Source organism: Gymnoscopelus microlampas (assembly GCF_963454915.1).
Source record: "Gymnoscopelus microlampas genome assembly, chromosome: 21".
Classification (NCBI taxonomy): Eukaryota; Metazoa; Chordata; class Actinopteri; order Myctophiformes; family Myctophidae; genus Gymnoscopelus; species Gymnoscopelus microlampas.
In genome coordinates, this window is record NC_139958.1 from 2,660,119 (window position 1) to 2,687,622 (window position 27,504).

Sequence of the window (27,504 nt, forward strand, 5' to 3'; positions counted from 1 at the left end):
TAACGTTTTTGTAATTAATAAAATGTAATTGTGTCCAATCTGTATGGTAGAGTATGTTAATACAATATAACTTATACAATCTGTATGGTAGAGTATGTTAATACAATATAACTTATGTAATTGGTTGTATTTGGTCTCCCTGCTCTTCTATTGAGACATTTAGATTGTGTCAAAGGTCATGTCTCATCTAGACACAGGATCTGACACGGATTCTGACCTGATGGTCAGGATTACATTTATCCCCTGAGCAAGCAGGCCGGCTCTATTAACTCAATGGAAAAAAACACTTGCACAGGAAACTGTGTTCAAATCCGGGATAGAAATTGCAAAGCTACATTATAGTGCAGCTTTAAATTAATTTAAAGTATTGTTTTTACTTTTAATGAAAATACCACAGACTAATGTTAGTGTATTTTTTATCCAGGGGTCCTAAAGATCGTACTACTTCTACTTTCGTACTTTGAAGTATATTTTGATCCCAATACTTTTGTACTTTCACTCAAGTAAATTTTGAATTCTGGACTTTTAACACATTTTATCCCTCGATTTTGTAACCCTTTTTTTTTTCACCCGGTGCCAATATGCTAAGTGATCCTGGGCACTACACTCCCCCCACCAGCCTAGGGAGGCCAGGGCCGAGCTCATGCCTCATTCAATGCATGAGAGCCAACTGACCTTCTTGTCACCTGACAGGGGGGAGTTTCCCTGGTTGGACGTAGCGCGTGGAAGGAACACGTTATTCCAACCAGTTCCCTTCCCCTCCAGTATAGTTACCAGGATTACTACATGTTTTTGTGAGGGTATTAACTACCCTAGGAGACACGGGGAGAACATGCAAACTCCACACAGAGTAGGCCCTTTCGCCAACCCCACCTAGGGTATGGGCGCTGATGACGCGGAGGAGAAGACACGCCCACAGCGTCCCCGGCGGTAATCGAACCAAGGACCTTCTAGCTGTGAGGCGATGAATTCTGGACTTTTACTTCTAACAGAGTATTTCTACATTGCAGTATTGACACTTTTACTTAACCCATTAAGACCTGGAACGCATCTCTGTCACTTTAGATTTCTTTCACTTTAGGCTATTCAAAAAATAGCAGATCTACAAGCTCATAGCGCGGCACTCGGTGCCGCGCTATGAGCTTGTAGATCTGCTATTTTTTGGAAAATCGTGAAAAAATATTTTTTATATATTTAAAAAAAAACTGTTAGGATTTAGAAAACATTTTTTGAATGGGCCTCAGCATGGGTTAAATACAACATTTGACTACTTTTTCCACCACTGGACTTGGTTCCGGGGGGGGGGGGGTTGAGGGTTTAATAAATACCACAACTGGTTCAACGGATCAAAATGAATCCAGTCCAGTCTGTCGCACAGGATGTCAACCTCTCCATGCAAGACCAGGTGCTGCCGAATACTAACACCACCACACACACAACGGAATTACTGGCTACTGGTTACAACCTGTGTGTGTGTGTGTGTGTGTGTGTGTGTGTGTGTGTGTGTGTGTGTGTGTGTGTGTGTGTGTGTGTGTGTGTGTGTGTGTGTGTGTGTGTGTGTGTGTGTGTGTGTGTGTGTGTGTGTGTGTGTGTGTGTGTGTGTGTGTGTAAGGGCCTCTCTGGTAGTAGTAGTTGGCCGTTAGGGCCCCAGTTCAGAGCTTGCTTGCAGACCTGCCTGTGGCTTCGGTCTGCGGTGTGTGTGTGTGTGTGTGTGTGTGTGTGTGTGTGTGTGTGTCTGCAGGGGTTAGGGGCTTCCGGCAGATGTCCCCTCCTCCTGCGTGGGGACAGGGGGTGATCCCACCACCACGAGAGGGAGAAGAGGTTGCGTAAAAAAAAACACAAACATCAGAAAGTGTGTGTCTGCCCTCTGCACTCTGAAACTAAAGGGCTTCTGGGGGAGAAAGGAGCCACGATGACACACACACACACACACACACACACACACACACACACACACACACACACACACACACACACAAAGACAAAAGGTACAAAACAACGTCCCCTCGGTGACACATGATAGACCCTTGTGACAAAGACCCTTCTCTGCTCTTTGCCAGAGGACCCTCGTGCTCTCCTATAGCGGGGGGCGGGGGGAGGACCCCGTATTTTCTGGGTGTGCATCCATCAGACAGCTAGGGGCCTCTCAGTCTGAAAGCACCTGTGTGACCGTTTAGAAGGCAGATTTGTCGTTTTTGGGGCTTAAGCAAGACACTGACGCCACCCAGTGGCAGAACGGGAGAACTGAACCACTTAAAATGTTCTTAGTGCAGTGGTTTTCAACCTTTTTCATGCCAAGGACCCCTAAATTGATATACATTTCGCCGCGGACCACCATTTGAAAATGTTTTGTGCCAGGGACCCCCCAGAAGCAAAGATATCAGTTAATTTTCGCTTTAAGAAAATACAAATATTCAAAGATATGCACACTTTTTCAAGGTTTTTCAAAAATATCAGATCTACAAGCTCATAGCGCGGCACTCGGTGCCGCGCTATGAGCTTGTAGATCTGCTATTTTTGAATAGCCAAAGCTAAGCAGCTAAAATGATTGTGACGATATGTTAACTAATTTCGCTGGGGACCCCCTGGTACTCCCTCAAGGACCACTGGTGGTCCCCGGACCACTGGTTGAAAACCACTGACTTAGTGGACTGAATCTTTATTTCATATTTCAAGGATTCCCTCAGTTAGGGCGCGGTCACACAGCACTTTTATTTGACCTCTGGGGCGGAATCTGCCAATGCTTTGTCAATGCAACTGCGTGGATTCATGGTCTTGCGCAGCTTTCACTCGAATCCACACATTTGCATTGACAAAGCTTGTACTTTACTTGAGTATTTCCAATATCCAATACTTTTACCTCTACTCCACTACATCTCAGCGGCAAATATTATACTTTTACTCAGTTTACAGTTTAGGCATTTAGAGGACGCTCTTAATCCAGAGCGATTTACAGTAAGCAAGGACACAAGAAAATACATCAAATGCATAGGAATAGTAATCTAATAATAAAGTAATACATGAGTAAACCAATAATCTAATAATAACTAATACATACTGTACATAAACCAAGAACCTATCATCAGCCTGTACATTGAAACTATACACTCTATAGGATCAGTCTAAATAACATGCTATAACTATATAAACTATACACTCTATAGGATCAGTCTAAATAACATGCTATAACTATATAAACTATACACTCTATAGGATCAGTCTAAATAACATGCTATAACTATATAAACTATACACTCTATAGGATCAGTCTAAATAACATGCTATAACTATATAAACTATACACTCTACAGCAGGAGTCTTCAACGTTTTCAGGCCAAAGGACCCCCTAGCTGAGATAGAGATGAAGCAGGGACCCCTCTCTATTGTATAAAATTGTGTTTCAGATTAAACCTTTTTTGTTTACTTGGTCTGCTCTTTTTCCCCTCTATATATTACCTCTTCGCTGCGAGGCGTTGTGAGCTTGTAGATCTGCTATTTTTGGCTAAAGTTCTCCTCAGAAAAGGGATGCTAGGGTTCAAGAGGTTAAGGTAAAAAGAAAAATCATATCACACAAAGATTTGGCGGACCCCCTGTAGTAACTCTGAGGACCCCCTAGGGGCCCCGGACCCCCTGTTGAAGACCCCTGCTCAGGTCAACAATGACCTGGCATCTGTCTACATAACATGTTATCTAAATTCCATTTTAGCCTTTGCATGATCCTGCGAGGTCATCGAGGCTAGATCTAGTGCTACGGTCTAAGTGGAGTCTGAAGAGGTGAGTCTTCAGATTACGGCAGAACATTGGGAGTGAGTCTGCAGTTCTAACTGCAATGGAGGAGTTCATTCCATATAGTTTGGGAGCCAGAAGGGAGAAGAGTCTGGGACGTGTTGGAGCGTTGTCCCGGATGTTTTAGTGAAGGTTCTGACAGCTTGAGTTAGCTGATCTGAGAGAGCGGGAGGGGTTGTAGGGTTGGATCAGGCTTTGAAGATACGGGGGTGCCATACCATTGGTTGCTTTGTAGGCCAACGTCAGTGTTTTGTACTCTGTGCGGGCAGTAACTGGAGGGAGCGGAGAAGGGGGGAGACATGTGAACATTTTGGCTGGTTGAAGACCAAGCGTGCTGCGGCATTCTGGATCATTATGAGAGGCTTAAGTGCACATGCCAGGAGGCCAGTAAGGAGAGAGTTACAATAGTCAAGTTTTGACTATTGTAGTTAACTAGTAACTTTGGTTACTATAGCCACTTTTGTAGATTTAGATTATTATTACAAAACATACAGAATCAGAATCAGAATCAGAATCAGGTTTATTGTCACATCACAGGTTTACAAGGTAAAAAGTGGGTGAAACACTCCCATCGCAACGTTAAATTCCGTAGAAAGAAGAGTGGGGAGAGAGAAAAAGAAGAGGGGTAGGGGGTTAAGTGGGAAGGAGATCAACAAGAGAACAATAGAAGGCCAAAAACAAGTTATCTACATATTTACAAAGTACCTGAGATAAGAGACAAACTAAGGTGCCTGAGCATAGCAGCAATGTATGTATACTGTGCATGATATACTTATAGACGCTACATTAACCACTTCAGCCCTATATACATTTTGGCTATTTGAAAATAGCAGATCTACAAGCTCACAATGCGTCGCGATGCGACGCATTGTGAGCTTGTAGATCTGCTATTTACAAAAGATGTTTATACGTTTGAAAACTTGAAATGGGACATTCTGCATAATGAGTAGTTTTACTTTTAGCACTTTAAGTACATTTTGATACCAAATACTTTTGTACTTTTACTCAAGTCATTTTTTTATTCCGGACAGTTCCCCAGTTCAAATATGATTATTTTGGGGGTCACGGCCTGAAAGAACCCTTGTTATAGGTGTTGACCACAGATATTTCCATTCGCAAACTGTACCATTGACTCTGTATTACAGTCATAATCTGAAGAAATACAAATATATACTCTTAATACACATTAAAACAGGTGTTAGCTGTGTGTGTGTGTGTGTGTGTGTGTGTGTGTGTGTGTGTGTGTGTGTGTGTGTGTGTGTGTGTGTGTGTGTGTGTGTGTGTGTGTGTGTGTGTGTGTGTGTGTGTGTGTGTGTGTGTGTGTGTGTGTGTGTGTGTGTGTGTGTGTGTGTGTTTGGGTGGCTAATGTGAACAGAACAGGTGCTACAGTATAGGTTAATGAACCACTAGCATACAGTTTCTCTCCAAGAGAACGTTTATTTATTCTACTGAACAGTTACTCACACACAACATATTAAATATCAAACATACCCACACACACATTTGACAGACAATTAGACAACTAGACAATTCACTGTGAATTTTAACCCCATGCATAGGAATGCCCGGGTTCAAGTGGTTTAATATTTATTAGGCAAAAACTACTTTATCCCCCCTTCCAACTGTAATGTTTCTATACAAACATTTTGGTTTCATGCAAAATAAACACAATTTCTAATGTCTCAACAATCTTAACAGAGGTGAAATAAAGGCCCTTTCTGATCTCCAATCTGACCCTCCGGTTGTTATTGGCTCTGCTGACAGGACTGTGGTTATCCTCAACAAAACACATTATAATCTGTGTCTCAGACAGCTACAGGTTACTAATCATTTCTATAGTCTTCTCCCATGTGACCCTACACCCCATCACCCCATTACAAAGCAATGCTTTCTGGGCAATTAGAAAACCCTATATAAAATTATTCAATCATTAAAACACAGGTTATTTTATCCCCATTTCCCAAGAAGTACTGGTCACACAAGGCTTCCTGACAGTGACGATATGTGAACACCACAGCTGTTAATGCATGAAGACCAATCAAATGATGCCAGCTGTGAAGACTCCCTCATGTGGAGCAGATAAAAACACACACAGACAGCAACTCACACACTTCAAGAAGACCTCAACCCAAGATCCACTGACACAGACCCTTCAAGAAGACCCCAACCCAAGATCCACTGACACAGACCCTTCAAGAAGACCCCAACCCAAGATCCACTGACACAGACCCTTCAAGAAGACCCCAACCCAAGATCCACTGACACAGACCCTTCAAGAAGACCCCAACCCAAGATCCACTGACACAGAGACCACCTCAGGCTGACATGCTGCTGGTTCCTCAACTCCTATTCTTGCTGGGCCTGGCACTAGGTAAACTAAAATAATGCTTCTTTAAAACATCATATGGTTCAATATGGCAGTGGTTCTCAAGAAGTATTCTCTTTCAAGGACCCCCTAGTTTGATATACATTAGCCCACAGACCCCCATTTCACATGCACAAGCTTTTTATCTCTGGAAAAACAATCCACACTGTAAAATCTGTGTACAAATGTAACCAAATGGACCCGTCATATCTGTACACTCTCAGAGTTACAGAACTGTAAAGGGTCCATTTGGTTCCTAACTAAATCATTTTGCTGGAAACCCCCTGGAACGCCCTAAAGAACCCCTGGGTGTCCCCGGACCCCACTTTGAGAACCACGGCCATATGGTTCCAAATGGTTCCATCTTACAGTATGTCTATAACCTCATGTACATACCTGCTGCTTGTTATGTTAAACAAAAAAATATCCATGAATTCAAGTCTCCATGGGGTGACTAATAAATAGGGAAAAAAAGTATTTTTTGGGGTGAACTATCCCTTTAAGTGTATTATGTAGATATATCTGTAGTATAGTTTTTTTTCTAAAGTGCTTAATGGTTCTTTATAGAACCATTGAAATAAAGACGTTCTTTCTGGAACAAAAAAATGTCTCTTCTATGGCATTACTCTGATTTGTGTGTGTGTGTGTGTGTGTGTGTGTGTGTGTGTGTGTGTGTGTGTGTGTGTGTGTGTGTGTGTGTGTGTGTGCGTGTGTGTGTGTGCGTGTGCGCGTGCGCGTGTGCGTGCGTGTGTGTGTGTGTGTGTGAGAGAGAGAGAGAGCATTCTACAGTGAAGCCGAGCATGTTTAGCCTGTGTAATAATGACACTGTGTTCTCTAACGTTTCAGCTAACACCCCTGATGTCATTGTTGTTAATGAAAACCATAGAGAGGTGTTTATTCTGGAGGCCGGCTGTACTTTTGATTACAGCTTAGAGGAAGCCTTCCTAACCAAAGTGCTAAAATATCATCAGCTAGAGCAGACCATCTCTCAGCTAGGCTACAGATGTAAACTTTTTTTTTTTTTTAATCTTTGGTAGCCTAGGACACAGGTTGGTTGTGAGGGGCCTGCAAATGGCCGGCCTCTCCAAAAGGAGGGCCAAACAATTAGCAAGGTACTGCTCATTATCAGCTATTATAGGAAGCCGCTCAATGTGGAGGAGGCGTTGTTTCCTTTACCCATGATTGTTGTCCGCTGTGCTTGACAAGTATGGCATCTTTTGTTTTGTATGTAACGATGCTCTGCCTTATATACACTTTGTAACTGGCTGTTTTGATTGATTGATTGAATATTTTATTAGGCAAAAAATTTAAGACAGCACAGTTACATTTAAAATACTTTGTCTAAAAGGTCCGTTCATGAAAGTCCTTGCGGTCTTGTTTCCAATGAGGGCCTTGGTATTCAATTCATAGACTATCAGACTACTGTTTCCCCTTTATCTGAATGCACTGGCAGTGTTTATGTCCTTTGTACAAGGCATTCTTGTACTTCTGTTTATGTGGACATAAATAAATATTTAAAATGTGTGTGTGGTGTGTGTGTGTGTGTGTGTGTGTGTGTGTGTGTGTGTGTGTGTGTGTGTGTGTGTGTGTGTGTGTGTGTGTGTGCGTGCGTGCGTGCAGGCACCGTGCACGCTGCTCCCTGGGCCGAGGAGGAGGCGACACTAGAACGTGGATCCTGTCCGGTGTTCTGGTTCCTCTTCAGCGGTCGCTGCTACAAGTACGTCTCTTCGCCCATGACCTGGGCCGTGGCGGAGCGCAACTGCCGCTCCGAGGACGCCAACCTGGTGTCCGTCCACAGCCAGGAGGAGGTCGACTTTGTCCGAGACCTGATCCAGAACTTTGACCCGTACCAGAGGTTCACCTGGATCGGACTGAGCGACACCCAGATGGAGGGCTGGTGGATGTGGTCTGACGGCTCCAACGGGAGCTTCACCTCGTGGCACGATGGAATGCCGAGTGGGGGAGACTGTGCGTTAACCAACTGTGGATCTACAGGTAAAGATGGCAGTGGTGTTAAAGGGTAAGACCACTTTGGTAGAGGTTCGGGTTGTGTAGTTACCTTGCCATGATGTAACTCCAAAGGTGGGCAAGAAATAAAAAAATAATTGCTCCATTGATTAGAAATTGATTATTCAAAATATGCTCCTCATTGACTTACATTGTACGGTAAAACAGCTCTCAAAGTCACTCTTTTAGCACATAAATGAACCCAAACATAGCTGATTCAGACAATATAGAGCATCACCAAACCCAGTGCTGTTTTTTTTTCAAATAAAAATGTCAACTTCCTGTTGATTTTACTATTTGAAGATCTGGATCCGGATCCGCCGATCCAGTCCGGGTTTTCTACTTATTAAAAATGGCAAAATCAACAGGAAGTTGACATTTTTATAAAATAAAAAAACAGTACCGGGTTTGGTGATGTTCTATTTTGTCTGAATCAACTTTGTTTGCGTTCATTTATGTGCTAAAAGAGTGACTTTGAGAGCAGTTTTACCGTACAATGCAAGTCAATGAGGAGCATATTTTGAATTATCATTATCAATTTCTAATCAATGGAGCAATTCTTTTTTATTTCTTGCCCACCTTTGGAGTTACATCATGGCAAGGTAAATACACAACCCAAACCTCTACCAAAGTGGTCTTACCCTTTAAGTATGATTTGGAGGTGTTTTTTATTTTACTGGAGTATTTAAAATGTTCAGTACTTTTACTTTTACTCCACTACATCTCAGAGGAAAATATTGTACTTGTTTACTCCACTACAATTATTTCGTCGCCTTGCTAAACTAATGGCCTAAGTAATTTTTTGAAAAGGTTTTTCAGGGAAAATAAAAAACTGATCCAAAACAAAACTATATGATATTTCTTAATCATTTCACCCAAAATGTTTATAACAAATTATGACTTTTTAAATAGAAATAACACTGTCTGTTAGTTATGTAACATAAGAGATTTAAATAGGTTTAAATAGGTTTAAATCTGACTTAGGCCCAGAAAAATAAGCAAAAAAAAAAAAAAAAAAAAGTCTAAATCAGTAAATAATTTGGCTTAAGTCACAAAACCATGTGACTTAGGCCAAAAAAAAAGGCCTATTTTGGCCTCAGTCACACTAGGGAGTTATATTAGGCCATTCTACTAAAAGGGGAGTGAACAGCATGATCCTTTTCAATTAGGAGATGGGCCATTTTACCAGAGGTGGCCAGAGTCACTCCGGACACTCCGCATAATGAGTATTTACTTTCTACTTTTGGTACTTTAAGTACATTTTGATACCAGTGCTTTTGCACTTTTACTCAAGTAAATTTTGAATTCCAGACTTTTACTTTTAACAGAGCATTTCTGCATTGCAGTATTGATACTTTTACTCGAGTAAAAGAATGTGAATACTTTTTCCACCTCAGGTAAATGGTGTGACTGGGAATGTTCCTACGCTGGACCTTCAGTGTGTGCACTTCGTACAGTCTCTCCCTAATGACTGGATCGTCTGATTCCAGTGGTGGAAAAAGTACATGTTTTTACTTAAGTAAAAGTATCAATACTGCAATGTAGAAATACTCTGTTACAAGTGAAAGTCCGGAATTCAAAATGTAAAAGGATTGGCATCAAGATGTAATTAAAGTAACCAAAAAGTAAAAGTACTCATTAATGCAGAATGTCCCATTACAAGTTTTCAATGTATAACAAATCTTTTGAAGATAGCAGATCTACAAGCTCACAATGCGTCGCGCATCGCTACGCATTGTGAGCTTGTATGTTTTGTAATAATAATCACAATCTACAAAGTAACTAGTTAATAACATTTTCAAATAATTGTAGTGGAGTAAAAGTACAATATTTGCCTCTATAGTGGAGTAGAAAAGTTAAAATTCCTCAAAAGTGTACTTTAAGTACAGTACTTGAGTAAATGTACTTAAAACCACTGTCTGATTCAACCACTGACTTGTACTATATGGTCTCCATAATAAAAGTGTGTTTATGGTTCAATCATTTCAGTGTGTCTCCATTGTGAAGAACATTCATAGACGTTCATATTGTAAAGGCTTATTATTAGCAGCGATGGACAAAGTACTCAACTTACTGCAGTACTTGAGTGTGGGGGTCCCCCAAATACATTTTTTTGGGGGGTCCCCAGATGATTAGCTTTCAATGTGCAACATTGTTTTCTCACTCAACAGTAAACAAAACAATATGTGTATACAGGGCGTCTCCACATTTATAAAGTGACAATTTAAGACCTTTTTAATATCTCTAAAATGAAAAAGAATAATAACTAGACGCGTCGCAATTGGCAATTGCAAAGTGTGGTTGCGCCGACGCGGTCGGGACTCCAGTAATACGCCGGGAGGAATACCGTCGGAGACTGCGCCAATTACATCGTCACGTCACTCCTGAGATCGCCTGCGTTTCATTTTGAGAGGATTGATCCCCCAAAAATCATGTTTTTGCATCAAACGGTTACATTTCGAGCATTCGTGGCGCCCCCTATGGATCAAAGTAGAAATGCTTTTGGGGATTGGTTTAGTATACCACCCTCGACATGTGATTCAAATTTGGGATTGACCGGACGTTTTGTTCGTGATTTATGTCATTTTTGGTCAAACGGGCCCCTCCCGCTAACTTTGGAAGCCATTTACGGACGGACGGTATGGACTATCAAAATTCCGCTTGGATAGGTTTATCGCATGGGTCCATAGATCACGTGTACCGATTTGTGTGAGATTTGGAAAAAAATTGAAGGAAAAGGAGCAAAAAGTGTGTTTTGAAGAAAATTCAAAATGGCGGAAAATCTATCCCGATGCAAATGGGCGTGGCCTATATGGGAAGATGCGTCGTAACCCAAGGAATCCAGGGAAAAAGAAATTTTGATTTTACGACCTACGGTTCAAGAGTTATAGGCCAAAAGGTAAAGGGGGCTGTTATAGCGCCACCATGTGGCCGACTGGTGTGATTATTTTCTTAATAATTTTGCAAAAAACTATTAACCTCCTCTCCAAGTTTTGTAACTGTAGCCCTTACGGTTTCCGAGAAAAAAATACTTGAATGGGAGTTTTTGCAATTCCCATTAAAGTGGATGGGGAAATTTAATGCACTAATAAATCAATATCAAAAAATCTATCCTGACGCAAATGGGCCTATATGGGGAGATGCGTCATGAGCCAAGGAATCCAGGTGAAAAGAAATTTTGATTTTAGGACCTACGGTTCAAGAGTTACGGGCCAAAACGTAAAGGGGGCTGTTATAGCGCCACCATGAGGCCGAATGGTGTGATATTTTTTTAAATAATTTGGGACTTAATTATGAATTTTCCCTCCAAATCTGATAACTCTAGCTCTTAAGGTTTCTGAGAAAAAAATACTTGAATGTGAGTTTTTTCACTTTTACATTAAAGTGGATGGGGAAATTTAATGCACTAATAAATCAATATCAATTAAACTATTTAACCAATCTCTTAGCAAAATACAAGCGCACGATTCCCGATTTAGACGGTCATTTTGATATATGGCACAACATTAGGGGATAAAAACTGTGGGAGGAGATGCGGTCCAAAGTATTGGACCGCACTTTCTATAGAGTACTATAGTCTGGTTGCCCTGTTGGGCAACCACACTAACTAGAAAATGTGCTCCTCGGAGCACAGGTCTCCGCCAGTACTGTTCCTGATTAATCCTGTCTTAAGTGTTACTTGATTAATCCTGTCTTAAGTGTTACTCCGCCATTTCTCAGCCATTTCGTGATTACTCCTGTCTTACCTCACTTTGAAAGAGTCTTAGCCTCTTTCAAAGTGAGGTAAGACAGGAGTAATCACGAGATGTGTCAAGTTACTTCCGCCGAATTAGTAAAATTTCCGCCAGAAACAGACTGTATCAAATACAAGTGACTGACTATCATAAACGATACAGAACCTCCTCCCTGACAATATCGCCGAAACAGTTTGTTTATTTTTGGACCACAATTTTTATATGAGACGATTCTATGATGACCCAATGTTATTCTCCATAGAGAAATTACTTTACGAACCAAAGGATGAACGAGTGACGTCAGGACTTCTGTACTCTATAAGCAACAAACTAAACTATTAAAAAAATGTTCAAACATTTGCCAAATTGTCAAATGTTATACCCAAGAAAGAGGCAAAAATGTTGAAAATTGCCGATCTACAAGCTCACAACGCCTCGCAACGCGAGGCGTTGTGAGCTTGTAGATCTGCTATTTTCACAATATTTATCTGTGGAACAGAGTCAAACTAAATGTAATGCCTCAACTCCTACAATTCCAAGTGCTTGTCAGGGTGGGGTAGCCTGGCTCCAGCCCATGAATCGCTAGCCACGCCCATTAAAAAAATATGTGAAACGAAATGAAAATTCAGGCTGAGTGTCAGGCTAAGGGGGGGGGGGTCCCCAGTTCAAATATGATTATTTTGGGGGGTCCCCAGTCCAAAAATGATTATTTTGGGGGGTCCCCAGTTCAATATTTTGGGGGTATTATTATTATTATGGGATGTTGTTGATGTTGTTGTCATGGAGATGTAACCACAGCAACATCTGTCCTCACCAGCTGTGATTCCCTTCTATTCTGAACAATGGTCTAATGATGCAAATCAGACTATAGTGGGGGGCCTTGATGTTCTATTCAAAAGGTTGACAATCATTGGTTGAAAATCAGGGGTTCTCAAAGTGTGTGTGTGTGTGTGTGTGTGTGTGTGTGTGTGTGTGTGTGTGTGTGTGTGTGTGTGTGTGTGTGTGTGTGTGTGGGGGGGGGTGGGGGGGGGCAGGCAGGCAGACAGACAGACAGACAGACAGACAGACAGACAGACAGACAGACAGACATCATTCTTCTCTCTAAAAATGTTGGGATGATTAAATCCACCATCCACCGCAGTGTCTTCGTTTTACCAATAGGTGGCAACACAGACCAGTAAAGCTGGAATCGTGTGGCTATCATGTCATGTCAGTTCACTCATTCATTGCTTAGAGATAGATGTAGATAATTATCATAATGTATAACAATACAATACAGTTTGGTTTGGTTCGATTGAATAGATTTGAATTGACTTCAATTCAATTTCAAACTCAAGGTCCATATAATCAATGGATTTATTTTTATTTTTTATTACACACACACACACACACACACACACACACACACACACACACACACACACACACACACACACACACACACACACACACACACACACACACACACACACACACACACACACACTGGCATCCATTCACTTTTCAGATTGCATTTCTGGTCGAAAGCGGATACGGAAACGGCCCGCCTGTGCTAACCTGGTGCTAACGTATGTGTGCGTGTGAATCACCAGCAGCAGGGCGGGCTCTAGACCGGAAATAGAACGGCGACGCGAGGAGGAAGCTTTAATAGGATTGTCTTATGTCCAGAAGAAGAAAACATATTAAGTACGTCACCGAACTTGATGGCTGTGTTGCCAGATGTTGCGAGAGAAACAAGCAACCAAATGTATGGAAACCGAAACACGCCCAAGAGAAGCGACTATTATAGGCCGCACGTGCACTTTAAACCTATACAGCAGATATTTGAAAATAGCAGATCTACAAGCTCACAACGCGTCACTATGTGAGGCGTTGTGAGCTTGTAGATCTGCTATTTTCAAAACAAATGTTGGGGGAAAAAGTTAAATATTTGAAATCTTTTTTGAAACATTTTAACAACGCAAATCTGGTACAGGGGTCCCTGGCATAAAATGTTTTCAGATGGGGGTCCGTGGACAAAAAAAACGCAAATAACCCATATTTACAAGCCCCCCCCAAAGAAAAACAAAGTCGCTTATAATAACGACACCTGGCAACCCTGATCGATGCCTGCTGGCGACGTCATGTAGCAGCAGTGTGCAGCCGACCAATCGGAGCCACGTGGCGGCGGAACCGTCCAATCAGAGTGGCGGCGGAACCGTCCAATCAGAGCAGGGGTGGAACCGTCCAATCAGAGCGCGCGCAGGGCCAAAGTGGGAGGAGATTAACCCACGTCGACGTAGGGCGAAAAAAAGGAAAAGAAGAAACAAGCAAAGGAGGAAAAAAAAGCAGCCAAAGCAACAGTCAGTGAAATATCAGCAACATGTCGCTGTGACGGTGAGTAGAATATGATTATTATTATTACTATTATTATTATTATTATGAATAATTAACAATAGACCTACGTCAGAGGTATATAGAGGCCTTTAGAACAGATGGGCGTTCCTTCACCTTTTTGTTTGTTTTTAAACAACAGAACAAGCCGTTTGATGTCAGACCGACATTATGTCTCTATTTATACATCATATGTTACATTACGTGTGTGTGTGTGTGTGTGTGTGTGTGCGTGAATGCGTGTGCGCGTGTGCGTGTCTGTGCGTGTCTGTGTGTGTGTGTGTGCGTGTGCGTGTCTCTGTCTCTGTCTGTGTCTGTGTCTGTGTGTGTGTGTGTGTGTGTGTGTGTGTGTGTGTGTGTGTGTGTGTGTGTGTGTGTGTGCGTGTGTGTGTGTGAGGACATCAACGCTGTTACATTGTAACATATTCTATAGGGTTGATCATTGTGGCCACAGCCTTGATGTCTCTGTGTGGGGGTGAGGGCGGGGGGGGGGGGGGGGGCTTAAATGAAGGACCCCCCCCCCCCCCCCCCCCCCGTGTTTTTTATCTCTACGCCAGGGGTCTTCAACGTTTTTCAGGCCAATAAGGACCCCCTTAACAGATCTAGAAGCTCACAACAATTGTGAGCCGTAGCTTGTAGATCTGCTATTTTTGGCTAAAGTTCTCCTCAGAAAAGGGATGGTTTATGTTAAAAAAAGAGAAAAAAATCATCACACAAAGATTTAGCCCCCCCCCCTGTAGTAACTCTGAGGACCCCCTAGGGGTCCCGGACCCCCTGTTGAAGTCAAGACCCCTGCTCTGTTCATTTAACTCTGAGTCACAGATCTCAGAGTCTGCTCTCATCATGTGGGAACCCCCTCTGGAACCCCCCGGGGGTCCCCAGACCCCACGTTGAGAACCAGGCAGGTCGCTATGGCAACGTGTGGAGGTGGCATCCTCCTGTCTGCTCAATGAGGAGACATTATGTATGGATGGATGGACGGCATTAATAATGCATGAGGTTAACCTTTTTTTAAAGGACGACTACACCCATTTCCAACCCATCTTCATAATAATAGACCTGGGGGTGATGCAGAGGGCCACATTGCATGTATTCTATGGGCCATTCTATGTCACACAAACGTAGCAAAAATAGAAGATCTACAAGCTCAAAACGTGTCGCAGTGCGACGCGTTTTGAGCTTGTAGATCTGCTATTTTATATACTTTTGAATTGGAATTCTGATTTTTTTTTTGTTGCTATTTTTTTTATTGGAATCCTGGAAAGTATTTGTTTTAATTTCAAGTGCATTTAGTCATAATTGTTAACTTAATGAACTTAAATACAAATACATTGGACATAAAAAAGACAATAGAATGTTAATACTACCGGTAGTCATTAAGCTACTAATACAGACTGAAGTAATTAAAGCGGGTCATGTTTGCATGTTAGGAATCATAACAGCTGAAATCAATAATATATCACTATTCTGATATTAACCTGCGGGCCGCATTAAGTGAAGGTGGGGGCCTTTTATCATCAGCATTAGTGAGGACCAATTATACGATGATAGGTTGAAAATGGGTGAAGTGGTCCTTTACGGACCCGAGTGCCATTCTACAAAGATGTCTTCTAAATAATACTAACAGTTTTCTGAAAAAAACGTATGTTGCTGTAATATCAGTGGTGCTCAAACGTTTTTTTAATGTCAAGGACCCCCAAACTTATTATGTATTTGGCTGCGGACCCCCCATCTCAAAGATTATGTTGTGCCAGGGATCGCCCCCCCCCCCCCCCCCCCCCCCCCCCCCACCCCCGAAGCAATGCTTTGAGTTTCAAATGTTTGCTTTAAAACAATAATATATATATTCAAAGATTTACACACATTTTCACGATTTTTCATCTACAAGCGGACTCGGTGCCGCGCTATGAGCTTGTAGATCTGCTATTTTTGAATAGAGCACCGAAGTCTGACGTAATTTACACATCCTAGGTTTGTCTACCTGGTTCGCGGTTTTCCACCCCCATTCTGAATTCCCATAGACGTGTTTAATATCGCGTCAAATAAGAACTGTGTTCCAAAAATAAACAAATGACCCCGCGGCGGTTTGACTCTTATGGATATGAAGCATCAACTGACGGTGAGAAAACGATAATGTTACTTCCGCCGAATTAGTTACATTTTCGCCAGAAACAGACTGTATCAAATATGAGTGACTATCGCAGAGACAGTTTGTTTATTTTTGGAACACAATTCTTATATGAGACGATTCTAAGATGACCCAATGTTATTCTCCGCAGAGAAATGACTTTACGAACCTGGGGATGAACGAGTGACGTCAGGACTTCTGTACTCTATAGCCAAAGTATAAAATAATGGTTGAAGTGGTTAAAATGATTGTGATGCTATATTAACTAAAATGACATCAGATGTTTTCCTAGTTTTAATGGGTTGAGAATCAGACCTGAGGCTGTTTCTTTCTACAAAAAGGCCTTCTAAATCAGTTCTCACACGTTTTTGTGCCAAGGACCCCCAAAATTATATGTATTTGGCTGCGGAGGAGACCCCCCCCCATCTGAAAATGTGTTTGCCAGAAGAGAAGATTTTTGTAAAAAAAGAAAAAGGCTGTCAAGATTATTAAAAAAAAAGTAAACTAAATAGCAGATGTACAAGCTTTTGTGCTGCTATTTGTGAGAACCACTGTTCTAAATCCTAAGAGTTTTTTGAACTTGCGTTGCTATAATAGCTAAAATCTAAAATGACTGATGCTTTCCTGGTCTTAATGGGTTAAATGTGTCATATTATCATATTTGTATCCTGGCTTTACATGCACAGTGACATCTGACATGCAAATCAACATATCGTTATTCTTTGGCAACGTTCAGTGGCTACGTTTGTATATTTGATACCGTTTGCTGACAGTGTCAACAAACGACACTATGGAGGACTTGTGAATTAACCACGGCTGTGGTTTCACTATCTTAGTCATAAAGCAGTGTGGAGTCATTTCAGAAACAACTCCAGGTTGGCAAAAAAAACAACAAAGTGAGCCCTATCTTAAAAAAACAAAAACAGCAAATATAGCCGATCTACAAACGCTCACAATTCTTACAGAGTTTAATTGCATACCTTAGAAATTCAACGTTATTGTTGCATCACAGGTTTACAGGTGTAAAACTGTGGATGAAAGCCTTTTTTTTTGTACAAGGTTTGAGGAAAGGGAAGAGGGAATAGAAATAGAAGGAAAGAACAAGAAAAACTGGTCCGATATTCAAACATTCCTGATATGAGAGAGATATATATCCACCCACACACACACACACACACACACACACACACACACACACACACACACACACACACACACACACACACACACACACACACACACACACACACACACACACACACACACACACACACACACACACACACACACAAGGTTTAAACGATGCAGCAGATATAGGAGCAGATAGAATCCCTGTGTACATTTTATGATGTTTCACACACGTCAGAGCATGTCAGAGTCACTCAAATTCCTCAGTGGACCTCTGGACAACAGAGGGTTAAATTGTGGAGTTGTCTAGGGCTGTCTCCCATCTGGACATTTCAGTCAACGATTACTTTTCACACAGATAACTGAGACAAAAAACACTCTCAGTAACTCTCAGAGTTACAGACCTGTAAGGGTCCATTTGGTTACATTTGTACACTCTCAGAGTTACAGACCTGTAAGGGTCCATTTGGTTCCTAACTATCCATCATTTACCTAGTGGGGACCCCCTGGAACTCCCTCAAGGACCCCTGGGGGTCCCCGTACCCCACTTTGAGAACCAATGCGCTATAATGTGATGTTAGATGGACCGTCACACCTTGCGTGTCAGTCAGAGTGACGAGACGACAGGCCTCCTCTTTAAATGGGATCAGTCGGCTTTAAAGGTAGGGTAAGTGACATTTGGTTAAAACAAAAAGTATTTTGTTAAAAGGTTAAAGCACTATATTGTGATAGTAATCATTGCTATAGAGTGTTTGTTCAGTAACAGGAGTCTCCCCGTCTCTCCAGCTCTTTAATAAACAGAAAATACATTTTCCGATAGGTGTCAAAATCTCAGCCTGTCAGGAGAAAGTACCCATTTTTAAGCTTAATTTCTATAGTGTTCCAGTTCCAATTTTGCCTGCTCATTTCTTAGTGTCACTTGTTTAATCTATATCCTGATTGGATAAAATTGGAAATGAAACTGAAACGCAAATGCATTTTCTGTTTAATAAAGAGCTGGAGAGACAAGGAGACTCCTTTTACTGAACAAACACTCTATAGCAATGAGTACTATCAGAATATAGAGCTATTTAACACTTATTTTAACCAAAGAAAGTCACTTACCCTACCTTTAACCCCTTAAACCCATACATGGGCAACTGGCGGCCCGGGGCCCCACCTTCACAGGTTAATATGGGAATAATCTCTCAAGAACAGATTCCGACCTGCGGTGGAATCTGTCGGAGCGGTTCGTCCTAACCAGTGCGCATTGGATACAAGTGGGCGTGCCTTCAGATCAGGAAGTGGGCCGCGCTTTACCCAATCAAATGTAGTGGGCGGGATTCACGTGTCCATCCACCACGATCCACCCTCCCCCCCTCGAAACTAGCCGAAACTAATTTAACAATAGCGTCCTCGGAGCGGACAAAACCACGGAAAGATATTCACATTTTAAATTACTCTTTCATCATAGAAACAAGTGGGCTTATAACCAAAACCATCCATGTTCTCTGGGAGAAGTGGTGTTAGTGTTCCGTGTAGAAATATTGTTAGTGGGAATGAAAACATGGTCGCACCAACCGGAAGTGATGCGCTATAGGCAGACATGAAACCGGTGTTTCCCTGCGCTCTAGTCTAACATTATACTCCTGCCAGACTCCACAGAATATCAGAAAAGCAGAGGTCGCTGTTTTTCATTTTCTGTGGGGTCTGGCTACGCGAGACTAATATGGGAATAGTTATATATTATTGATTGCAGCTGTTATGATTCCAAACATGCAAACATGACCCGCTTTAATGACTTCAGTCTGTATTAGTAGCTTAATGACTAGTGTTAACATTCTATTGTCTTTCTTTATGTCCAATGTATTTGTATTTAAGTTCATAAAGTTAACATGAGTATAACTGAATGCATTTAAAATAAAATGTGTAACTTTTCAGGATTTCCAATTAAAAATGGCAAAATCAAATTCAGGATTCCAATTCAAAAGTAGCAAAAATAGCGGATCTAAAAGCTCAAAACGCGACGCGTTTTGAGCTTTTAGATCCGCTATTTTTGCTACTTTTGTGTGACATAGAATGCTAGTGCGTCGCAGGGACGTCCAACCCTTGTTGCCGAGGGCCAAGCAGGGAGGCATTGGGTACCATCTTTTTTTTTAATAGTATTCGTTTGACTCTGCGGTGGATTGAACTCTTGACCTCCCCGGTCAGTCACAGAGAGGATGGACACTCTAAGCAGAAACCCTAAGGACACTGAACCCGTTGTGTCAGGAGGACTTTTATTAAATAAATATGAACCAAGGAAGGATGCTACAGCTGTATGATAACGACTATGAAATACAAGATGAACAGGAAGTAACGCTTTGCAGAAAGTGTCCGCGTCATCGTTGAGCCAACGATGATGCGTTCACTTCTTCTTCTCTCTTATCTGCACCACGGCATCTTGAGCCCTGCTTCCTGTCGCGTCAAGCTCAAAACAGGAAGTAGTCTCTCCAGCTCTTTAAAGAACACAAAAAAGCAGATGGGGACACCAACTTCATCCAATCAGAAGAGAGAGAACCCGTTTCATCAGCTTCGTTCGTATTTATTTGTTTGTTTGTTTGTTTCATCACCTTTCACCTTTCATCATCGATATCCCTGGTATGAGTTCTCTCTCCTGATTGGATGAAAGTGGTATCCCGAGCCTGATAATGGAGAGACACGGAGACTCCTGTTACTGAACAAACACCCTATAGCAGTGACTGCTATCAGAATATAGAGCTATTAGTCACTAGTACAGAGCAATAAGGAATGTTTTAAAACATTTAAGACCGGGAACGCGTATCTGTGTCATATTTAATATTCCTTTGTCTATTCAAAAATAGCAGATCTACAAGCTCATAGCGCGGCACCGAGTGCCGCGCTATGAGCTTGTAGATCTGCTATTTTAGAAAATGTGTGCAAATCTTTGAATATATATATATATATATATATATATATATAAATCCATATCATGGTGGGGGTCCTTGGCACGAAAACGTTTCAGAACTAATAATGATTTAGAAGCTTTTTGTAGAACAGGCCTCATGCAGGTCTTAAAGGGTTAAATGGAACACCATGGCAATATGGTGTCTCTGTTTGCTTACTGCCTCCATTAACACACATTACACTGTGTGTGTGTGTGTGTGTGTGTGTGTGTGTGTGTGTGTGTGTGTGACTGTGTGTGTGTGTGAGACACTGTGTGTGTGTGTGTGTGTGTGTGTGTGTGTGCGTGCTCTGACACTGATGATGTAATCCTACTCGCAATGATGTGAGATAATAATAAATCAGCATTATTTTGCATATCGTTGTTGTCGGGCAGAAACCTCATATCTCTGATCATACTAACAGCGTCACACATACGCGTCAACATTAGCAGATCTACAAGCATCAACATTAGCAGATCTACAAGCATCAACATTAGCAGATCTACAAGCTCCTTTTGGACACAAGAGGCTTCCACCCCACAGAGACCATAAACATCCTTAACGTTTTCATCTGTATATAAATTAATCTGTTGAAAATACAGTAATACAGTAGCTGATCTACAAGACCTCAGTGGGCTTGCTTCCTGGGGTTGTTTAAACCAGTGGTCTGCAAACATTTTCATGTCAAGGACCCCCCCCCCCCCCCCCCCCGTACAAGATTTTTGTATTTATTTTGTATTTATTTATGTATTATTATGTATTTATGTATGTATTATGAACCCTAACCCATTTCAAAAACACGTTTTTTTTTTCAAGATTAAGTTTTTTTAAATAGCAGATCTACAACCTTTCAACTAGAGTTTTAAGAAATGTTTTTCAAAAATTGGACCTGAAGGTCCAGTCTGCTCAGTTCAAAGCTTGTTGGATCATGTGTGACTTTGAGGACATTAAGCGCAAAGTGACACTTTTTCCGTTTGTTTTCTGGTTTTCGGACCTAAAATGATGGTAATTGTTCCATGTTCAGGCCCGTTGAGAACAGACTGTACTTACAACGCACCGACATGTGACACGTTGTGAGCTTGTAGATCTGCTATTTTCAAACATTTTAGTACTTTTTCCGCCACTGTTGATAAGACTGTAACATAGTGTAGCTGCATGTTTGTTGATAAGAGAGAGAGAGAGAGAGAGAGTCAAGCTGTTGTCCAAACAATGAACAGCAGGTCTCTGCTTAAAGACGTGACCAGTCTTCTTCATTCCATGATATTCACATTATTACAACATATGGTTGCTGTCTGGTTCAAACCGCTCATGTCCACAGTCCACACCTTTTCAGGAATCAAATCAAACATATAGTATATACTCTTGTACAGCAAAAGTATAAGAGAAGATTTATGTTCATATTTATTTGTTTTTTACATATTTCATCTGCTATGTTCAAATAGCCAAAGTATAAAATAGTTGTTATTAAACAGATTTTGATGCTATTTTAAAGATTGTTTTTGCTAGGGACCCCCTGGGCTGGACCCCTGGGCTGGACCCCACATTGAGAACCACTGACGTAGAATAATAATAATAAATAAATCAAACTTATTCAGTTACTGTTGGAACAAAACAAATCAAAGTGTTGTCATTGCAGCTGTTTTTAACAGTAGTGGATGTGATGAGTAAAGTATTGCAGTATTGCAAACACTGACCATGTAATACTTAAGTATAAAATAAGGGTTTAAGTGGTTACACGGTATGCGTTCTGGGTTTAAATCAAAGTGCTGGCATTGCAGCTGCTTAACAGTAGTGATATCATGTGGTAGAGTATTGCACACACACACACACACACACACACACACACACACACACACACACACACACACACACACACACACACACACACACACACACACACACACACACACACACACACACAGAGACCATGTAATATTTAATGACTCTGCCGTCCTCATCAATCACTGCCCCGCCTCACCACCACGCCCTCTGCTTTCATCACACCTTCCACCTGATTATCTACAGCCCTGGTTCTCAACCACTGGTCCGGGGACCACCCGGTGGTCCTTGTCTTGAGGGGGTTCCAGGTGGTCCCTCCCCAGCTATGGGCCAGGGTATAGAATTTTCCTCTGTATTGGGAAATGATGTACTGATTCCTAACTTTTTGTATAGTTTTGGTCCCCAAATGATATTGCGATTTATATAGCGCTTTTCTAGGTACTCAACGTCGCTTATGATGATTAGCTTATTGTGGGAAATGTTGTTCTCAATCAACAGTAAACAAACCAACATACAGTATAAGTGTATGCAGGGTATCTGCACATTCTGCACATTTATTAAAGTTACCATTTAATGACTTTTAGGACCTGTTTTAACTGAATGACTGCCAGAATTATTTCAGATTTTTTGCTGTTTTCTGCCAGAGATTTTTCATTGAAATTAAAAAAGTAAGAGATACAGAATTTTTAAGTTTTGAGTTAACAAGGAAGTGGATGGGAGTCTAAATCTTCGAAAAATCATATCTCCTTTGGGTCAAATAAAAAAAAAAAAAAAACACATTTTTTAATTTTTCAATAGAATGCATTTATGCGATCTTGGCGGCCAAGTGTGCTATTTAATAGATCGCATTTATGCGTGATTGGCAGGAATTGAGTTAAAGGGGAAATCCACCCATTTTCAATATTTAACTATGTCATTAATATAGCATAAAGGAGTTGTGTGGAAATAAGAAAAAAGTTCCCCCCTTTCTGTGTTGCCTTGAACTGGAGGATTGATTGTGGGTTTAACATTGCAAATTACAACATGATGACTCATCATGTTGTAATTTGCAATGTTAAACCCAAAATCAATCCTCCAGTTCAAGGCAACACAGAAAGGGGGGAACTTTTTTCTTATTTCCACACAACTCCTTTATGCTATATTAATGACATAGTTAAATATTGAAAATGGGTGGATTTCCCCTTTAATACCACATTGTCAAATATTATGTAAGACGGAGGTAAACATTGTGAAAATAGCCGATCTACAAGCTTGTAGATAGGCTATTTTCACAATATGTATCAGTGGAACCGAGTCAAACTAAATGTAATGCATACAATTCCAAGTGCTTGTCAGGGTGGGGGGTCCCCAGTTCAAATACGATTATGTTGGGGGGTCCCCAGTTCAAATACGATTATTTAGGGGGGTCGCGGCCTGAATAGTTTGGTAACCCTTACACTACCCCTAGGTGAGTTCATAATGAAATGTTTCATATGTTTTTGCAGGTCAGGGGGTTTTGGATACGGTTCCTCCATGAACGTCCAGGACGGCAGAACAAGGAACCAAAGTCTCTGAAGAACATTGAAGCGTTGTGACCGTCTCTGCCAGTCCTGCCAGAACGGACGTATCAGAGAGGATAACCTCGGCTTCCGTCCAGACCAGACCAGACCAGACCAGACCAGACCAGACCAGACCAGACCAGACCAGACCAGACCAGACCAGACCAGACCAGACCAGACCAGACCAGACCAGACGTTGTTTGTGTGTTGTGGCCTGGCTGCCTTTTTGCATTTGATCCATTTCACCAGGAACCCGGGGAGAGCGTATAGCGCCAGCCAGCCAGCGAGCGAGCGAGCGGGCGGGCGGGCGAACGACGGGAACCATGGCGGTCGCTCTGTTCCACGCCACACTGGCCTTCGCTCTCGTCTGCCACGGCCTGAGTCTGGACCCCGAGACCCCTCTGTACAGGTTTAAAAGGTGAGACCCCTCTGTACAGGTTTAAAAGGTGAGACCCCTCTGTACAGGTTTAAAAGGTGAGACCCCTCTGTACAGGTTTAAAAGGTGAGACCCCTCTGTACAGGTTTAAAAGGTGAGACCCCTCTGTACAGGTTTAAAAGGTGAGACCCCTCTGTACAGGTTTAACACTTTAAGACCTGGAACGCATCTGTGTCATTTTTAGATTTCTTTGGCTATTCAAAAATAGCAGATCTACAAGCTCATGGCGCGGCACTCGGTGCCGCGCCATGAGCTTGTAGATCTGCTATTTTTAAAAACATATAGTTTATTACTTTCTCTGGTACAACAATCTTTGAATATATACATTTTTTTAAACAAACGTTTTTAACTCAAATCTTTGCTTCTGGGGGATTCTACTAAATGTCTTCTAAATCCTAACAGCTATTTTTTTTTTATTATGTTGCTATAATATCAGTGGTTCTCAAACTTTTTTCATGTCAAGGACCACCCAACATATTGTTCCAGGGACTCCCCAAAAGCAAAAATTTGAGTTAAAAATGTTCGCTTTAAAGAAATATATATATTCAAAGATTTGCACACATTTTCACGATTTAAAAAAAATAGCAGATCTACAAGCTCGTATCGCGGCACTCGGTGCCGCGATACGAGCTTGTATATCTGCTATTTTTGAATAGCCCAAAGTGTAAAATAATGCTTTTTTTAGCTCAAATCTAAAAATGACACAGATGCGTCTTTAGGTCTTAATGGGTTAATAATAATAATAATACATTTGATTTATAACGCCCTTTACAATGCTACAATGCTTTATAAAGCTCTTTACATTCTCACGAATCTCAGAGTGCTACAGGTTAAAAGCAAGGCATACAAACAGCATAGGCAACAAAACGTTGCCTATGCTGACGTTGTCTATTGTAACAATTACAATAGACCCAACCAGGCTAAACTAAAGGGCCAAAACTTTGAAATTAAAACTCAGTACGAAAAACAAACAAAGTCCATGAAAATTAGAAAAATGCTTTTTTTTAAAAGGTAGGTTTTTAGTCCACTTTTAAAAGCATCAGTGGACTGTGCTGCTCTCAGGTGGTCTGGGGGGGGGCATTCCACAGACATGGGGCTGAAAAAAACGTAAGTCTTACTTTTATATTCAACTCACAACGGTTCAGTTGGGGATGAGATTCTCCCTCTAACACTTTAACCCCTTAAACCTGTATTATACAATGGTGGCGCGCATTAGAAACAGTGAAAATAGCAGATCCGCAAGCTCACAGCGCAAGCTCACAACGCGTCACATTGTTTGTAGATCTTGATTTGAAGGCATATCGCTCTGCAGGCCCTAATGGAAGGGGGGGGGGGAGACATCAGTTATCATAGATAGAATGAATGAACAACGTAATGGAGTTATAAACAACAGGAAGCGACGCAGATGGCTGATTGATTGATGTATGTGGTCGTTTCCATAGGAACCGTGACACTTCCTGGTCCGACCCTAACGACTGCACCGGCGGGAGCGGACAGCCTGTTGTCATGACAACCACCACCACGTCACACAACTTCACCCTGGACCTGCGCATGCCTGGGGTCAGCCCCCGACAGGTGAGACAGGTGACAGGTGACAGCCCCCCCCCCCAACACACACACACACACACACACACACACACACAAAAACGTTCAGAACCCAAGATATCATCATTTGAAGATGTGCTGCTCCATTCACTTCTTGTTTAACTTATTACTGAAAAAGGCTGTATCTCGGCTCCTGAGCACTTTTTTTTACTATGTATTTTTCAATGTTATTTTCAAAAGGCAGACAATTAATGTCAACAAGGTCCAATGACCTCGTTGACATTTGTGAAAACACACAGTGCAACCCTCAGTGATTAGCCCCCATCAGGGGATCCATTATACTGGAGATAAATATTCTGTGACTCCTTGAAAAAGGTATAAGAAATTTGAAATATTGCTGGCACAGTTAATGGAAGTGAAGCCAGAATAAAGACCTGGCCTTGAGGCAAAGATCACATTCCGGCATTTGAACCAATTCAGTCCGAGAACGCATCATCTGTGTCTTTTCAGTGTCCTGAATGTCTGGACCCCCCCCCCACACACACTCACACACACACACACACACACACACACACACACACACACACACACACACACACACACACACATATATATATTTTTAATAAAATCTTTTCTTCTGGGGGTCCCTGGAACAATATATTTTGAGATGGGGGTCCGCGGACAAATACTTATAATTTTGGGTGGTCTTTCACATGAAAAAAGTTTGAAAACCACTGATATTATAACAACATTTGTTATAATATTTGAGTTACTAATGTTTGCTTTAAAAAATATATATATATATATATTCAAAGATTTGCACACATTTTCACGATTTAAAAAATAAAATGTAAAAATGACAGAGATGTGTTCAGGTCGTAATGGGTTAATGTGCTGTAACCCTGAGAAGTGTCCCAACAGGAACAGGTCGGTGTTGACACTGTTCAGTGTGGATTCTGGTGCTAATCAAACTAAACCAACAAACCCAGCTCTCATTTCCTCAAGGCCTCAGGATCTCATTTAGCATCAGGGTTGACACCATCATTAACTAAACATTTATTGACTTTTTCATGAGAAAGCATCCCTATTTTTGGCATTTTCCCAAGTTAAAGGGTGTTAAATAGCTCTATATTGTCATAGTAATCATTGCTATAGAGTGTTTGTTCAGTAACAGGAGTCTCCATGTCTCTCCAGCTCTTTATTAAACAGAAAATGCATTTTCAGATCAGGAGACCAATTGTATCCAATCAGGATAGAGAACTCAGTCAGGATACAGATTAAACAAGTGAAATTGGAAGTGGTGACACAAAGACATGAGCAGACACACAATTGGAACTGGAACACTATGAAAATTATGCTGATAAATGGGTACTCTCTCCTGATTGGCTGACATGTTGTCACCTACCTGGAAATGTATTTTCTGTTTATTAAAGAGTTGGAGAGGTTACTGAACAAACACTCTATAGCAATGATTACTATCACAATATAGTGCTTTAACCTTTCAATGCAAAACGTTTTGTTTTAACCAAAAAATATCATTTACCCTACCTTTTTAAAATAATTCAAAATAATTTGTTTGAAAATGTATGAATATTTTTCAACAGCTCAAGCTGAATCCTGCTGATTATGCCAAAAAATAATTAGCGTCATTACATCAAATCATTGCAATCAGGCGATCTAAGCATTGATTGTGACAGACAGACAGACAGACAGACAGACAGACAGACAGACAGACAGACAGACAGACAGACAGACAGAATT

At 41.3% G+C, this 27,504-nt stretch overlaps 3 protein-coding genes across 3 annotated transcripts in view; 2 read left to right on the plus strand and 1 right to left on the minus strand.

Annotated features, from left to right (window-relative positions):
- The window catches only part of LOC311037333 (uncharacterized protein), a gene marked incomplete at both ends in the record, with an annotated part of 559,758 nt that overhangs the window by 158,199 nt on the left and 374,055 nt on the right, over positions 1-27,504 (minus strand). The gene's annotated exons all lie outside the window — the stretch shown is intronic.
- LOC311037207 (lactose-binding lectin l-2-like) lies at positions 7,885-9,670 on the plus strand (the record flags this gene model as incomplete). Its single annotated transcript, XM_084046327.1, has 2 exons — positions 7,885-8,146; positions 9,556-9,670. 2 exons carry the CDS (start codon positions 7,885-7,887, stop codon positions 9,624-9,626), a joined length of 333 nt encoding a protein of 110 aa, XP_083902453.1. The 3' UTR covers positions 9,627-9,670.
- pam (peptidylglycine alpha-amidating monooxygenase) overlaps positions 14,210-27,504 on the plus strand; it is a 64,794-nt gene continuing 51,499 nt past the window's right edge. The window contains 3 exon segments of the mRNA XM_084046122.1: positions 14,210-14,268; positions 23,709-24,180; positions 25,641-25,773. Coding sequence (XP_083902248.1) covers positions 24,086-24,180; positions 25,641-25,773 — 228 coding nt within the window. The 5' untranslated portion in view covers positions 14,210-14,268; positions 23,709-24,085.